At 51.3% G+C, this 17,354-nt stretch overlaps 1 protein-coding gene across 9 annotated transcripts in view; it reads right to left on the reverse strand.

Moving 5' to 3' along the window:
• MED15 (mediator complex subunit 15) overlaps positions 1 to 14,178 on the reverse strand; it is a 56,262-nt gene extending 42,084 nt beyond the window's left edge. For 3 of the 9 annotated variants that reach the window (XR_014826083.1, XM_021073416.2, XM_021073412.2), the window contains exon 1: positions 14,043 to 14,178. Coding sequence is in view for 3 of the 9 variants with exons in the window: in XM_021073416.2 (XP_020929075.1) it covers positions 14,043 to 14,110 (68 nt within the window). In the remaining 6 variants the exon portion in view is untranslated. Of the gene's footprint in view, positions 1 to 4,743; positions 4,927 to 5,689; positions 5,770 to 5,853; positions 6,393 to 12,555; positions 13,555 to 13,659 lie in introns of those variants that run through there. The other 6 variants (XM_084994047.1, XM_084994046.1, XM_021073414.2 and 3 more) reach the window with 6 other exon arrangements.
• Between the last annotated feature and the right edge of the window lie 3,176 nt (positions 14,179 to 17,354).

Here is a 17,354-nt window from a genome sequence, read left to right on the forward strand (position 1 = left end):
TCGGATTCCGTGTTGCTGTGGCTCTGGCGTAGGCCGGTGGCTATAGCTCCGATTCAACCCCTAGCCTGGGAACCTCCATATGCCGCGGGAGCGGCCCAAGAAATAGCAACAACAACAACAACAACAAAAAGACAAGACAAAAAAAAAAAAAAAAAAAAAAGGAGAAAACATCAAGACGCTACCCTTACTATCCAAATGGATAAGTTATCACATCCCTTTAACAAGAACAAGATGCTAAAAAACCAAAAAGTCAGATTATGGGAAAAAAAGGGGGGGGGGTTCTTACAAATTAAAAGCATCTTAGATGCTAGCAGTGAAAGGTCAGAGATAAAACTGAAGAAATCCCCCAGACAGCAGAGCTAGAAGACAGAGACAGACAGCAGGAGATAAAATATAAAGAAAAGGAGAAGAAGGTCAAGGGCCAGCTTTAAAGACTAGAGGAGAGGGAGCCCTGCACATGGAGGGAACAAGAGCCCCAGAAAGGACAGAAGGAATTCACTGCCGGTGGAGAGTTTGGGGAGTGAGGCAAGTCGCCCTAAAGCGCACGGAGAGGAGAAGAACTGGGCCAGCACCATGGCAGCCCCAACACCAGAAAGCAGAGGGATGGGCTTCTCAACCCTTGAGGAAGCATCTCTGACCTAGAAGTCCGTGTGCATCCAAACCCACAGGCCTCCAGAAACTCAACTCCCTCAGCCCCTCCCTGGAAGCAGGTGAATGAGGGTGTGAGCCAAAAAGAAGAAAACCCAGGATATAGGAATCGAGCCCCAACACTGGTGCCCTGCAACTCAGAGGACAAGCCCCTGAGGGGGCTCCACCCAGAAGGCCTCCAGAAGGGAGGTGGGGACAGAGAGCTGGGCGGCTCTGGGGGCTGGAGAACTGTACCAAGAGGCGACTGAGGACACGGGAACACTTGACCACAGGCACACAGAAAACTGGCACATCTTTAAGAAGGCTATTTTTTCCTTGGGGGTAAATGCCATCACAGTCCCCACTGTGCAGGGGAAGCATTCATCACCCATTTACCCTGAAGGGGAAACACTGGCTAACGATGGAGAAGCAGAGATAAGAGCTGGGTTGTCAGAGAATGTCAGTTGATTGTCCACCACAGAAAACTCATGAAGGCCTCAGGGAGCACAGCACATGCTGTGGCTTAGCTCCATGGGCAGCGGTGGAAAAGGGCCGGAGTCCAGGGGAAGACATGGAGAGTAGGGAACCACCAAGGTCTCTTTTAAGTCATATTATTCCTTGACTTTTAAAATTTCTGTGCAAATGCTAGTCTGATAAAAATTAATGACAATATTCACCTACAGAGCATGCCACCAACTATGCCATAAAGAAATACTCAAAGGAGTTTCTGCTGTGGCTCAGTGGGTTAAGAATCTGACTTAGTATCCATGAGGATACAGGTTTGATCCCTGGCCCCACTCAGTAAGTTAAGGATCCAGTGTTGTGGGCACTGCAACAAGTTGTGGTGTAGGTCACAGGTGGGGCTTGGATCTGGCATTGCTGTGGCTCTTGTGTAGGCCAGCAGCTGCAGCTCTGATTCAACCCCTAGTCTGTGAACTTCCATTATGGCACAGGTACAGTGCTATAAAAAGAAAAAAGAAAGGAAAAGGAAAGGAAAGGAAAAGAAAAATACTCAAGGAACTCCAGCACTATGGAGACACAGGAAGCTGCAGCTGCATCAGCAATTTCCCAGGCCAGGGATCGAACCCACACCACAGCAGTGACAACGCTGGATCCTTAACCCGCTGAGCCATCAGGGAACTCTACATCAGCAATTCTGACCGAGGGAGTGTCCTGAAAGTCCTCCCCCGAACCCCACAGTCCCTGTCCTCAATGCACTGAGCAGCCTCCCCAAAGAGACAGGGGCCCGGCACCCAGGTGCTTTCATCTTAGAGGCAGGAAATGATGAGGCACATGTTCAGTTACTGACTATAATGTGAGCAAACTACCTGGCCTGGATGGAGGTAGCCTGCTTGACCTCAGAGGGAGCTGCAGACATATCTGCCAGACTAAATCCTGCCTTGAACCTCTTCCGGCCCTGTTAGCACACTTCTGCATTCCACTTCCTTGACTTTTTTTTTGGTCAACCCACAGTATATGGAGCTCTGGGGCCAGGGATCAGATCTACCCAACCCACTGTGCCGGGCTGGGGATTGAACCTGCATCCCAATGCTCCCAAATGCCACCAATCTCGTTGAGCCACAGGGGGAACTCCTAAGTTCCTTGACCTTTTAAAAGACACGTGCGAGTGGTTTTTGTTTTGTTTTTTTGCTTTTTAGGGCAGCACCTGCATCATATGGAGGTTCCCAGGCTAGAGGTCAAATCGGAGCTACAGACGCCAGCCAAAGCCACACCAGATCCAAGCCATGTCTGCGACCTACACCACAGCTCACAGCAACACCAGATCCTTAACCCACTGAGCAAAGCAGGGATCGAACCCACAACCTCATCGTTCCTAGTCAGATTCGTTTCCACTGCACCACGAAGGGAACTCCACATTTAAGTATTTTTTAACAAGGTAAAAATATGTACTTCAGTGTTTAATCACCTGCCTACATGTAGAAAAGGGTACTATAGTCTTGTAGAAAGAAACTTTTCAATCATACAAACACAAGAGACTCACACTTTCTCTTCACATCGATTTAATTAAGCTCTCCAATTTTCTGCTCTCAATTCCTGATGAACTAGACCCATGAAAGAACTACACCTGAAGACGGCACCACAGTTCCTAAAACGGCCTGTCATTATTTGAACCATGGAAGACTATATGAGCTGCATTCTTTTTTCCAAACTGCTGTTTGACTACAACAGAACCAGGATGCTGGAGAGGCCTGGCGATCCCTGTCCAGGTGCAGGTCTCAGGCTTTAGGCCTAGGACCACCACGGCTCCCCAGGGTCTAGCCCTAAGCACGTTCCACTCACTGCCAGGCAGCCATGTAGTGAGGACAGTCCCTGCTAACCCGGGAACTTACTTCACACAATTCTGTGAGCATCTGGGAGGGAAAGGCCCATCTCTCAGAGACCTGCGCTCCAGTCCTGGCTGTCAAATCATACAGCACCCAGGGTGTGACTGAAAACAGTCTGGGAGGGGCAGAGAGGCATGAACTGCTTATTCTCCAAGTACCTGGGAGACCATACTTCCATTATCCTTATTTTTGTGAAGGTTTGGAAGAGTCCACAGTGGAACTTTCAGTAAGGCAGGAAATAAAAGCAGGCTCACTCCCAAGAGGGCAGCGGGGCCCTCCAGGCCATCAAGGGGAGCAACCATGCACTCTGACTTGGGGCCAGCCCCCTTGGCATGGAGAGCCTGGGGCTCTGGAAAGGGGTAACCAGTAAGTCTCACAAAATCTGCTCCCATAACCAGAGGTCAGTCCAGTCTTTTTCTACCCAGACGGAGCTGGGACTATGTGGAAGAGTCTCCTCAGCCACAGACTTGCTATGTTCAGCCTTGTGTGAGCCAAGGCTGTGGGTACACAAATCCCCACCAGAGTCCGCCCCCCCCCCAGGAGATGGACTTTGGCAGTGAGACAGCCACAGCTCAAACTGAACTCAGAATCGAATTCCACTTTACAGGGTTACGGGGACACTGGCATAGTTAAACCACATATCAACTTGTATGCCCAAAGAAACAGGACTGGAGAAAAGGGCTCAAAAGGTCAGTAACAGCCACTTCTGGGCAGAGAGATCACAAAGAACACCTCCTGCTTTGAAATGCTCTGCAACCTTATGTGGAAGCAAAGGACTGGGCCACCAGTCCTGAACACACTGCCTGAAACAAGAGGTAAGACAGGCTTCCCTGTGCCCACATCCTCTCCTAGGCCTGGCCTTTCTCCCCTCCGCTCTACCCACACTGTCCTGCACAGGGCCCCTGCCCCTTCTGCTACCACCCAGCTGAGAAGCTCCTGTGGCGGACACTTTTCTCCCCAGAAGGCCGACACTCTACACACTCCACATGTCTCTGCCCTGCACCCCCTCTCAGAATCAGCCCAGGATCAGGACAATCTCCCTCCCTCGATTACCCAATTCTGCAGCTTCCTTCCTGACAGCTCTCTCCCTCCTAAATCATGCCTCCCATTAATGCTGTCACAGCACCCAGTGGCTCCCAATGTGGGTGTACATTGAAAATCAGCAAGGGTGCCTGACAGAGATGCCTAACAAGGGCAACTCCCAAAGTGCCTGGTGGGGATGGACTGGTACCACCTGGGAAAACTGCCAGTGCTAAAGTGAGGCCACCCCTGCATCTGCCCGGGGGGCACAGAGACAAGTGCACGTACCCACAGGAGATGGGACCCAAGGCAGCTCTGCCGCCGCCTTCACAGAGCCAACAACTGGAAGTCACCCCAAAATCTGTCAGGTACACAACAGGAAAGTAACCTGGGGCTCGGGGGGTGGACCTGCTGCCCACGAGGATGAACGTCAGACATGACGCTGAACGGAAGGACCCAGACCCAAGGTTGCCCAGCATGGGATTCCAAGGACAGGAAGTTGTGGAACAAACTCTCCAGGGCAGGGAAGTCAAGAGGGTGGGGCAGGGTCTGCATCGGCTGAGGCACAGGGCGCTGGACCTGTTCAGGTGCAGTCTGGGCAGCTGGCGGGCATCTTCGCCTATGAACCTTCATCTGAGTGACATGAACCCCTGGCTACGGCAGGTGGGTTATGCCTCAGTACGAAGAAACCCTACGGGAGTCTAGTGACAGGCTCCATCCCTAGGTTTGGTGCCTGAATTCTGACACGAACCCTGGCAGGGATCCTCACAGCATCGTCATGGGCGCTGATTCAGAACCTCCCTCACATGATTCAAAGCAGACGGATGGCGTGTGAAGGGCCTGCAGTGATCCATCAAGGCCTCCTCCCACTTTACACCAGGGGCTCCAGCCCATGCCTCTCCTCAAACTTCACCTCTGATGAGATGGAAAGAAGCTGGAAAGAGGGAAGAGAACAGGAGGAAACAGTGGGAATAGGGACGAGCCACTTCTCAGCCAACAAGCCTGACTTCCCACACCCTGAAGGCTGTGCAGGAGCGAGGAGGGGGTGCACAGGCCACAGAGAGTGGGAACCCCAGGCAGGGCCTTCTAGTCCAGGGCCCTTGGCCTAGATGCCACTGTCTCCTCTCCCGGACTGGATGCCAAGTGGCTGAGCACAAAGGCTGACCTGTAGCCACGTCACACCTCACCTTGTTCCCTGCCCACCCCACCCACCAGCAGATTCCAGGCAGCACTAAGAAGCCTGCAAGGCCAAGGGCTAGGAGGGAAGGGTATCCAGGTGGGAGCCAGGCTATCCGCCAAGCCTGAGCACCAAGACGTGTGAGAAACGTGGTATACTAGAAAGAAGGTAAGCCCAAGCACTCTGGGCTGTCCCTGCAACTTTGGAACATACAACAAAGTAAGGAGAACTAGGATCTCAAAGAGTCAAGCGTCTTCTCCGAGAACTCACTGCCCCAAGTAGGTAACTCCACCTGGACACTCAATTCATTCCATTAGGAAGCTTTATTAACAAGTCCCACCAGGTTAGAAGAGATTTGTTAGTCAGTGGAGAGAGCATCTCCCCCATGGGAAGGTGGTTTCCAGATGATTAGGGCTGGACTCTCTTTCCAAGACAGCCTGGACTCCCCTCTGTCTTTAAATCACTGCCTCCCCCCCACCCCCGCCAAAAAAAGGCTCAGCACTGCTTTCCACAACCCTACCTGCAATTATCATGCACCCCTCCCCTAATACGAGGATCCGTGTCAGAACACAATGAGATGTGTAGTTGGATGACCAGGTCCTGCACACAACAAATTTATAACACTTTTGGTAAGGCAAAAAAATATGAAACGGTGGGTGCAGAAAGCACAAAAAAAGCGTTCACCTGTTCAGCTCATGGCAGGATGCGTCCAATGAGGAAGCAGGGGCTGCTGTTGGCTGAGCCATCAGAGGTCAGAGGAGGGGAAGAGGCCAAGGCCAGAGCTCCAACAGGGAAGAGAAAGAACAAAAGAGAGAGAGCCAGGCATGACTGCAGCCAGAGGGCCTGACATGGGGCAGGGAACATCTGGCTGGGGCTCTTCTACCAGCAGGGGGGCGGTCAGCTGGAAAGGCAGTCTCAGACTGAAAGTGGAATGCTTCTTAGCAGGAGTGGCAAGGACAGACTCTCCTCACCTCACTTGGCCCATGTGAGGAAGGACTGAGCACATGGTGATTTTTCATCTTGTGGCAGCTACCTGTGACCACAGCTCACCTCCTCCTCACCTGAAGACAGGGCCTACCTCTCCTTAAAAAGATTTCTGATTACAAAAGAAACATATGCTTATTGTTAACAAACTACCACACATACATACATGTACTAAAAATTACAAAGAAATTAAAATCTCTCAGATAACCAGCCAAAGACATCTAACAAAACTCAGCCTGTACCACATGTTCTGCTTGCTAATCTGCTCTTCTCCATGTCACCATGTTAGGCAGCATCTACCACATCACCTTTTTTTTTTTTTTAGCCGCACCCATGGCATACGGAAGTTCCTAGACAATGCTGGATCCTTAACCCACTGAGCCCCCAGGGAACTCCTCCCCGGTCACTCTTAACGGCAGCACCAAACCTACCATTTGCAACTTCCATAAACCTAACCCGGTCCCCAGGCTAGCTCATGCCCCTGCCCTAGTCTTGCCGTGCTGTGGACATGGTGAGCATCCTCAACGCCAGGCCCTGAACACTCCTCACAGCCTGGCAGCCAATGCCCATAGAATCAGACGTTCAAAGGTCGCAGGGATAAACGATATGCCAAAGAGCCTTCCAGAAAAGAGGCCTAGTTCATGTGCCCCAGCAGCAGACTGTGAGGATGCCAATTGGCATCTTTGCACACGTGGTGTTCCAACTTTCTCTGACTCCGAGGTGAGCGCCCACCATCACCAGAGCCTGAATGGGCCACTGCACTCTTGGAGAGGCAGGAATCAACTCTGAGTCACAAAGGCTCGTGGTGTTCCTGCCATGAGGGATTCAGACTAGGGATTGTGTCACATGATCCAGATGCAAAGCAGTGACAGTGTTGGGGGGAGGGGAGGCAAGGGGCAGCCCAGTGTCCTGGCAGGGAGAGTGGGATGGGATCACAGTGTTCAGAGGAACAAACAGTAAGCAGAGAGCAGCTGGGGCAAGAATCATGTTCCTGTGAGGATGTGAGGACCCAGGGGCAGTCCAGCACGGTGGCACTGGCAGGCAGAGCAGACCCTGGAGGAGAGATCCAGGCTCAGGGCTGAGTCCCCAAGTGGTGGGCAGCCCCTCAAACATTCTGGGTACCACGTGACAGGGGGCAAAGCGTAGAGTCCATGAAGCAAGAGTAGAGGACTTGAGGAGTTTTGGTCATGGCTTAGCAATTAATGAACCCAACAAGGATCCATGAGGTTTCAGGTTCGATCCCTGCCTGGCCTTGCTCAGGGGGTTAAGGATCCAGCGTTGCCACGAGCTGTGGTGTAGGTCACAGACATGTCAAATCTGGTGTTGCTATGGCTGTGGTGGAGGCAGGCAGCTGTAGCTCCAATTTGACCCCTAGCCTGGGAACTTCCCAATGCTACAGGTGTGGCCCTAAAAAGCAAAAAAAAAAAAAAAAAAAAAAGAGTAGAGGACTTGAAGCTGAGAGGTACACAGGCGCAGGGTCTTTAAACTACACTAACTGATCCTATGATCCATCTTGAGTTTTTTAAAATCCATCACAGGAGTTCCCGTCGTGGCGCAGTGGTTAACGAATCTGACTAGGAACCATGAGGTTGAGGGTTCGGTCCCTGCCCTTGCTCAGTGGGTTAACGATCTGGCGTTGCTGTGAGCTGTGGTGTAGGTTGCAGACGCGGATCGGTTCCCGCGTTGCTGTGGCTCTGGCGTAGGCTGGCAGCTACAGCTCCGATTAGACCCCTAGCCTGGGAACCTCCATATGCCACGGGAGCGGCCCTAGAAATGGCAAAAAGGCAAAAAAATAAATAAATAAAATCCATCACAATTCCTTTACAAAGCTACCCTCTGGATCTGTAACCAACATTACTGCCCCGAGGAAGCCTTTCAACCGGGGCAGGTACCCCTGCCCTTTGTGACTGCAGCAGAAGATAAGCAAGCAGCACGGTCCTTCCTACCCTGGAATGCCCAGCGTGGGCAGGGCGAGTGCACAGCTGCAACCAACACGCCAATTCCCGCAGCAGGGCCAGCACAGCACGCCCACATTTCAGCTGCTCTTGCTGCTGATGTTGAGAAAGCCCTGGATGACGGAGGGCGTGTGTCTCCCTCAGGTCACTGTCCCTCCTGGCCTAGATGCAGCAGGGGCAGCCTCTAGGGAGCAGACATTCTAGTGGTGGGCTGTACATAAAGATCAGACCAGGAGCGGCCTACAATCAGGCTATGAAGCCAGTACGGGGCTCAGCCACCTTCCCGATGGAGCACAAGGGCCAGCATCACACCAGGAGGCACGGGCTGCAGGGCAGCCTGAGTGGGCTAAGCCAGAGAAGGCTCAGCCAAGACTCTGGCTCCTCCTGGTAGGGAGGACCACAAGCCACTGGCAGGATCCAGATGAGCAAGTTTCAGGACACCCCTGTCCCTCTGAAGGCTTCTCCAGGCCCTTGGAAGTTGCTGTTTGGTTGTCTGTTCTCTTCTGCTTTCCTTTTTGGCTTTGTTTTGTTTGTTTCTGGCTAAGCAGCACTGACTTTCTCCTTCCAGTCTAGGCTGAAATCCCTACATCTCCTAGGTCCCTGACCTGGAGCTCACACGTCCCTTGGAGGCTTTGGCCAAAGAGGTGACTGACCTTTCTGATCCACCTGGCACGCTTCCTTGACCCATCCTGGCACCTGACTAGAACCCTGATGCAGAGATGTCTGCCCCAGGGGCTCCTCCCATGCAGTCTGTTCAGCCCAACAGACTTTTTTTTTTTTGGCTTTTGGGGGCCACAACCATGGCATATGGAGGTTCCCAGGCTAGGGGTCAAATCAGAGCTGTAGCTGCTGGCCTACGCCACAGCCACAGCAACTAGGGATCCGAACCACATCTGTGACCTACACCACAGCTCACGGCAATGCCAGATCCTTAACCCACTGAGCTAGGCCAGGGATTGAACCTGCAACCTCATGGTTACTATTCTGGTTTGTTAACCACTGAGCCATGACGGGAACTCCCCAAACAGACATTTATTTATTCCATGCCTAAATGTGCAATCTGCTGTACTGGCCGGGTGCAGGGGTATACAAGTCTCCAGAATAAGATGGGAAGAAACAATCAAGGCAGTCCTTTGGTGCATTCACTGCTCACCTACTCCACGTCAGGCTCAGTGCTGGTCACTACTCACATCCCTGTTCTCCGGAAGCTGACAGACCCAATGCTAAGCCAACAACCCCAGGAGGCAGGCCTGAAGCCCATAAAGGCCAGCTCCAGGGCTCTAAGGGGTGCTTCTCCTGCAGTCCTGCAGGGCACGCGGATGTTCCACAAAGGGCCCATATGAACCCACCAAGTTTCACAACTACCCTCCCCAAAGGCTCCTATAAGTATCATCAATTCCCCTAACCCCTTGGGCAGTTCCACCTTCACTCCCCAGGGTCTAACTCCTGCAAGTGCTCAGGAAGGGGGCATCAGGGGACGAACCTCTGAGCCCCAAGTCCTCTACCAGGGCGGGAATGGAGGTCTCGTCTTCCCTCCCACCACCCCTGTGAGAGACTAGACTCCTGCCTTCGTGTGGATGAGGGGATGACCAGAAAGGATAAGCATCCAAGGTCACTCAGCTAACAAGTGGAGAAAGTGAGGGTTCTAGAGTTTAACAACAAACAGTGGGTCAGGTAAAGAAGGTGCCTGTTCTTGAGAAGACAGCATATATAACCCCCAAGAAAATACCTAGGCTTGCACTCTTTAGCAAGTGTTTTATAGGCCAGGTGCCATGCTTCACAGGATTGGGGTCTTATAGGAAACTAAAGGTGGTTGAAATGCAACATATCAGTGGGAGTGACCCCACTTTAGGCAGGGTAGGCAGAAAAGGATCCCGATTATCTCATACTTAAGCAGATATCTCAAGGAAGAAAAAGGAGCTAGTCATGAACACAGCAAAGTGAAATCTACCCATTGTTGAATACCTTAAATATTACATAATAAATTTTCTTTAAAAAATTTTTAATGGCTGCGCTCATGGCACATGGAAGTTCCCAGGCCAGGCACTGAATCCAAGCCACATCTGCAACCTATGCCACAACTGTGGCAACGCCAGATTCTTTAACCGACTGCACAAAAGCCAGGTATATCAAATCCGCACCTTGGCAGGGACCTGAGCCACTGCAGTCAGATTCTTCTTTTTTTTTTTTGGTCTTTTTAGGGCCATACCTGTGGCATACGGAAATTCCCAGGCTAGAGGTCAAACCAGAGCTGTAATCGCCAGCCTACACCAGAACCACAGCAATGCGGGATCTGAGCCGAATCTTTGACCTACACCACAGTTCACAGCAACGCCAGATCCTTAACCCACTGAGCAGGGCCACAGATCGAACCTGCATCCTTACGGATACTAGTCAGGTTCACTACCCCTGAGCCACAATGGGAACTCCTGTAGTCGGATTCTTAACCTACTGCACCACAGCGAGAACTCCCAATGATATACCATTTAAACAGAAAGAACAGGAGTTCCCAGTGTGGCACAGTGGAAACAAATCTGACAAGTGTCCATGAGGATGCAGGTTTAATTCCTGGCCTCAATCAGTGGGTCAGGGATCTGGTGTTGCTGTGAGATAGGTCACAGATGAGGCTTGGATCCCATGTTGCTGTGGCTGTGGCCAGCAGCTGTAGTTTAGATTTGATCCCTAGCCTAGGAATTTCCATATGCCTTGGGTGTGGCCCTAAAAAGCAAAATAAATAAATAAATAAAGAGGAGTTCCCGTCGTGGCGCAGTGGTTAACGAATTCGACTAGGAACCATGAGGTTGTGGGTTCGATCCCTGGCCTCGCTCAGTGGGTTAACAATCCAGCGTTGCCCTGAGCTGTGGTGTAGGTTGCAGACGCGGCTCGGATCCCACGTTGCTGTGGCTCTGGCATAGGCCGGCGGCTACAGCTCCAATTCGACCCCTAGCCTGGGAACCTCCATATGCCGTGGGAGCAGCCCAAAAAATGGCAAGAAGACAAAAAAAAAAAAAAAAAAAAAAATAAATAAATAAATAAATAGAGAGAACAAAGAAAGAATGTAGAATGTTCAACAACCTGAAAGACTAGAAAGCCTGGACCAGGGTCAGGGGTGGAAGAAGGGGTGGCTAGGCTGGGCTGTGGTGAGGGGCTGGCAGGATGGGACATCTAGAGTTTTATTCTGAGGCTAAGAAAAGTCACTGAGGAGTTTTCAGCAGGACAGTGGACAGTGAACCTCGTGAACACAATAAATCAAAGGCAACAAGAATCACAACTTTAAAGTGAAACCTGGAGAGAAAAATGCACAAATCTGAGAACTGAGAATACCCAATGATGTTAGGCAGCCTTGGAAACTGCTCATCCCATCAGGAGTAGGCTGAAGGGCTCCCCAAAGTGCCCAATCTCTAATCCTGGAAACCTGGGAACAAGCTACCTCAGAGAAGGGACTTTCCAAATGTAATAATGTGACAGGCTTTTTTTTTTTTTTTTTTTTTTTGGTTTTTGTTTGTTTGTTTGGTTGGTTTTTTTAGGGCCGCACCTGCGGCATATGGAGGTTCCCAGGCTAGAGGTCTAATTGGAGCTACAGCTGCCGGCAACCACAGCCAGAGCAACGCTTAACCCACTGAGCGAGGCCAGGGATTGAACCCTCAGCCTCATGGTTCCTAGTTGGATTTTTTTCTGCTGTGCTATGACGGGAACTCCACGTTTTAAAGCAGGGGTATCATTTTGGATTATCCAAGTGGGTCCAATCTCATTTAAGCAAATTATCTAAGAGAATTATCTCTTCTGGCTGAGGTCAGAGATGTGGCAGATGAACCCACCTGTGCTGCAGGGGACCCCGTAGCAAGTGTGAGAGGGTATGTAGGCAGCCCCTGGGAACAAAGAAAGACTGATCCCGGGTAACAGCCAGTAAGGAATAATTTCACCTCAGTCCTACGACTGCATGGAACTGAATGTGGCCAACAACCTGGTGAGCTTGAAAGCAAATTCTACCCCAGAGCCTCCAGGAAGAAATGTACCCCTGCCAGCATCTTGACTTCAGCCCTGTAAGACCCTAAGCAGAAGACTCAGCTGAGCATACTTAAACCTCTGGTCTGTAGAAATTGTCAGACAATAAATCTATGTTGTTTTAAGCAACACAATTTGTTGGCAGCAGTAGAAAAACTAATACACAAGCAGCAATCTGGCAAAAAAAAGAAAGGAAGGAAGAAAGAAAGAGAAAAAAAAGAAAGAAACCTGCTTCCCTAGAGGCAGAAAAAGGCTGCGTTAAGAAACATTTAGTCATAGAGTCCCTGTTGTGGTTCAATAGCAGTCAGTCCTCTTCAATGGCCCTCTCAGCCCTCTGACATTAGCCTACCAGACCCATTTCCTTTGGTGGCAACTCAGTCCTCCCATCCTTAAATTCCCAGCTTCCCCAAAGAGCAATCTTTGTCCTGGGGGTTGCTCTTACAGGAGCCCTGAAGTGAGCCAATCCTCAAGATTTCATCTGTCGATAATGCCAGTGCATCAAAAAAATCAATATTCACTGATTCCGCAATATCCGTAGAATTGATCTCAGACTATTCCATGGCACTGCCGGGAGCCTAGCTCTCCAATGCCCACTCCTGCATTGTACAATGGGCTTCCCGGCATACTTCCTTCCTTCCACACTGCTGTACCCCACCCTCTCCATTCAGTTAGTCATCAGGGCTGTCTCAGCTCCCTCTCCCCTTTCTCTGAAATCATCTTCCTCTTTTCAGTTTCCACCGCTGTCTAATGCAGGCCTTTATAATCTCTTGCCTCACTAGGTCATTCCACAAACCATGTTATAGAGCGATGTGTCAGAAACGACAGGGCCCCAGACCCCAAGAGCTCAAAGCTCTCATAAAGTCCTAACTGGTACTCTCTCCTCTGTTCTAGATCCACCTCCAGGGACTCGGCGGATCTTCCCAACTCTGGCAGGTCAGTATCTCCAAGCAGGCCCCAAGCCAAATACAGGCTCACCTCCCCAGCACAACACTCTACCACTAACGAGCCAGCACCTGCCCGCCCTCATTCCACGATCGTCTCTCCTCAAACCCCAGAACTCTCAGCCTAGCACGACGTCCTCCACGCAGTGAGCGCTCACACTCCCCTCCCCACTCCTCAGCTTGCAACGATGGCCTTTCATACTCCTACTTGTCTTTCCGGGACTCAGTTTATTTGTCGCCTACTCCCCAAGGCGGCTCCTGGCAAACTGTTCATCCGGTAGGAAAAAGACTGCACCATAACTGCGCCTTCACGGCGCGTCCCCCGAGGGCAGGGGGTTGTCTCAAGCTGATCCCCGGCAACAGAGCACAACAGTCAGGCGAGCCCAGCCGGTGTGGAGGAACTGGAAACCCGCGTGCAGCCTAGGGCGCACGGCAGCCCCTGCAACCAGCGGAGACCAGGGAGGAGCACTAGTCCCAGCTCTCCACTCCCCCTTCCGAGCGAAGGTCGCTTCCTGACAGCCTCTTCCTGCCACCCTCCCGCGAAGTCCATCCCGGGGCGGGGGTGTCACCCGTAGATTCTTGTCCCCACCACCCCTTTCATCCACCTCCTCCTCGCCTGAAGGCGTCTCTGGAGAGGGAATAGCAAAGCGCCCAGGCCTGCAGAAGACGCCACCGCGGCCCCGGCCTCTGCTGTCCGCAGCGTACGCGGCGCAGGGGGAAGGCTGAGTCCCAAGCACACAAACGACGAGTGAGAAAGCGCAGGGCGATGACTCACAAGCTGGGGCTAGGCGACTGGCAGAGTTCGGCGCAGGAACGCTAACTGGCGGCCATGGCGGCCGAGAGCGGCGCGGGCACAGGGAGGGCCGCGCCTGCGTCCCCCGCGGTCCGGCGCCCGGGACCCCTAGGGTCCGGCCGCACCCCCGCTCCCGCCGTGAGGAGGGCTGAGGGGAAGGCCCGGGGGTCAGGCCGCCACTCGGCCCGTACTTACATCTGGCTGACCAGCTTCTGCCGGAAGGCGGCGCTCCGCCAGTCGGCCTCCTGCCCCGAAACGTCCATGCCGATACCACTTTCCCACAGCCCGCTCCCGGTTCGGCAGCCGCCGCCTCAACCGCAGCGCCAGGTCCAAACCCGGAAGCCCTCGGTGGCGTCCCGGCCGCGCCGGAAGCGGAGCGGGAATTGTGGGAAATGAAGTCGCGCGCGGGCCTGTGGGAAATGGAGTGCGCAGGCCTCAGGGAGCCCTACCCCGCCGCTCACCTGGAGGCCCCAGGCTGATGGGAGCTGCACCTGACCACCAGCATCACCCGTGGCCCTACTGTGTGCTGGCCATGCAAGTCAGGGGGATCCACACCCCTTGCGGAAGCCTGGCGCAGCCGCCAGCTATTCAAGAGAACACCGTGGGGAGACTTTATTAGAGATTTATCTGCACCAACTATGTGCCCTGCGATGCCCTCGCCGCCTGGGCCCTGCCTCCTTGGAGGTTGCCTTCCAGCACCGCATCCCAAGAGCGACGAGAGCTCCTCCCACCACTGGGTCTCTCTGTTAAGACTTTTTGTTTTTTGGGTGTGTGTCTTGTGTCTTTTGTCTTTGAGGGCCGAACCCGCGTTATATGGAGGTTCCCAGGCTTGGGGTCTAATCGGAGCTACAGCTGCCAGCCTACACCACAGCCACAGTAATGCCAGATCCTTAACCTACTGAGGGAGGCCAGGGATCAAACCCATAGCCTCATGGTTCCTAGTCGGATTCATTTCTGCTGTGCCATGACTGGAACTCCTCTGTTAGACTTTTGGAATCACATGTCCCAACCAATGACTATATTATACAGGGTTTGGGGTTGTGAGGAACCCAAATCACATTGTTAATTTTTAGACATGCTTTCCTCTTTGTTGCAACAGCTATGTCCATGGAGAACACAGCCAAGTGCTTGAGGATGGCTCACAAACTTGCTGGGTGAAGGAGGCAAGGGAGATAGAGGTCAGCTGGAAGGGAGGAGAGGGGTAGAGCCTGCAGATAAAAATTCTGCCACAAAAGACCAAAAAAAAAAAAAAAAAAAAAATTCTGCCAGATTGAACCTATGGAGCCTTGTCTGTGCCCCTGGGGAAAGAAAGCAGATGACAATAATCCTGGGCCCAAATGGTCCACAAGTGCTAAATAGACAGTCACCAAGGTGGGCCTCACAGAACCGGCACCTACCAAGGCCTAATAAGTGCCAGGTCCAGGAGGGGCTGTATCCACCCAGTGTCCCTGGGCACCAGGCAGGAGTTGGGGGGTGTGGAGTAGGGAAGATTGGAAAAGAAAGGTGTGAACAGTTTCCACAGTTACCCTCAGTTTTCAGGTCTTGCCTTGATAGGAGAGCTGTTCATATCTGCAAACTTTTTTTTTTTTTTTTTGTCTTTTTGCCATTTCTTGGGCTGCTCCTGTGGCATATGGAGGTTCCCAGGCTAGGGGTCGAATCGGAGCTGTAGCTGCCAGCCTACACCAGAGCCACAGCAACAAAAGATCTGAGCTGTGTCTGTGACCTACATCACAGCTCATGGCAATGCTGGATCTTTAACCCACTGAGCAAGGCCAGGAATTGCACCCGCATCCTTATGATTCCTAGTCGGGTTCGTTACTGCTGAGACATAACAGGAATTCCATTTTGTTTTTTTTTAATGGCCAAACTTGCGACATATGGAAGTTCCTAGGCCAGGGATCAAATCAGAGCTGCAGCTGCCAGCCTACGCCACAGACAAAGCAACTCAAGATTCAAGCCACCTCTGCAACTTATAATGTAGCTTGTGGCAACGCAGAAACCTTAACCCATTGAGAGAGAGGCCAGGGATCAAACCCGAATCCTCATGGAGACTACACTGGGTCCTTAACCTGCCCAGCCACCATGGAAATGCCTTGAAAATAACTTTTAAGACTTCTATACCTCGGTGATCAGGTTTGCCCAGGAATCTCTCAGTTTTAGCTACAAAAGTCCACATTTTGGCAACTCCCAGGCTGACCAGAATGTTTCATCATCCTATTTCTATACCTCTTGCATATTTAATAAAATTGAGATCTAATGCACATACCATATGATTCACTCTTTTAAAGTGTACAATTCAGGAGTTCCCATCGTGGCTCAGCAGAAACAAATCTAGCTACTATCCATGAGAACTCAGGTTGGCCTTGCTCAACAGGATAAGGATCTGGTGTTACTGTGAGCTGTGGTGTAGGTCACAGACGTAGCTCGGATTCCACGTTGCTGTGGCTGTGGTGTAGGCCGGCAGCTACAGCTCCAATTCGACCCCTAGCCTGGGAACCTCCATATGCAGCAGGTGTGGCCCTAAAAAAAACAAAAAATAAAATAAAATTAAGTGTACTAAACAGTGTTTTTCGGTATATTCATAAGGTTATACAACATCACCACTGTCATGAACATTTTTAAGTTAACCTGTCAATAGTTCTCTGTGAATCATTAGAAAGGTGTGACCGTGGTGTATCCTATGTTGTATTTGGGCTTCAGATGTGTTTTGTTATTTAAAACCTTGGCCCTGGGAGTTCCCTGGTAGTCCAGTGGTTAGGATTTTGTGCTTTCACCACTTCAGCCCAGGTTTAATACCTGGTATGGGAACTGAGATCCCCCATCAAGCCACTGCATGCTGCCACCAAGTAAATAAATAAAGTGTCCAACATGATGTTTAAAAAAAAAAAATCCTTGGCTCTGCAGATCCCATTCACTGCTTTCTGAAGAACAGTGATCTCATAACTTTCTTGGCAAAGCCAGTGCTCACTGTCAAACTCTCTGGCCCTATTGGAAGAAAAAGAAGGACATCACATCCAACTCAAGTGAGTTTGCTGGTGGAGTCCCAGGACAAGACTCCCCCTTCTTCATTCTGGTTCTAAGAAGGCCAAGAAAGCACAGCACAGTGATTCACAGACAGGCAGAGGCCCTGTTATGATATCATTTTATGTTATGTACTCCAGAAAGAGAGAGACAAATATACATATATATATCACTCATATGTGGAATCTTTAAGAAAGTAATACAAATGAACTTATATACAAAGCAAAAATAATTCCACAGACTTTGAAAACAGACTTACAGGAAGTTCCTGTGTGGCGCAGTGGAAATGAATCCGACTAGTATCCATGAAGATTCGGGTTTGATCCTTGGCTTTGCTCAGTGGGTTGGGGATCCGGCATTGCCGTGACTCTGGCAGAGGCTAGCAGCTCTTGCTCCAGTTCAGCCCCTAGCTTGGGAACTTCCATATGCTGCAGGTGTGGCCCTAAAAAGCAGAAAGAAAACACGGTTAGCAAAGGGGAAAGGTGG

This window comes from Sus scrofa, chromosome 14 (assembly GCF_054392235.1).
Source record: "Sus scrofa isolate SSC_HxYL_T2T_F1_AM1 chromosome 14, Sscrofa_HxYL_maternal_Yorkshire_Landrace_v2.0, whole genome shotgun sequence".
Classification (NCBI taxonomy): domain Eukaryota; kingdom Metazoa; phylum Chordata; class Mammalia; order Artiodactyla; family Suidae; genus Sus; species Sus scrofa.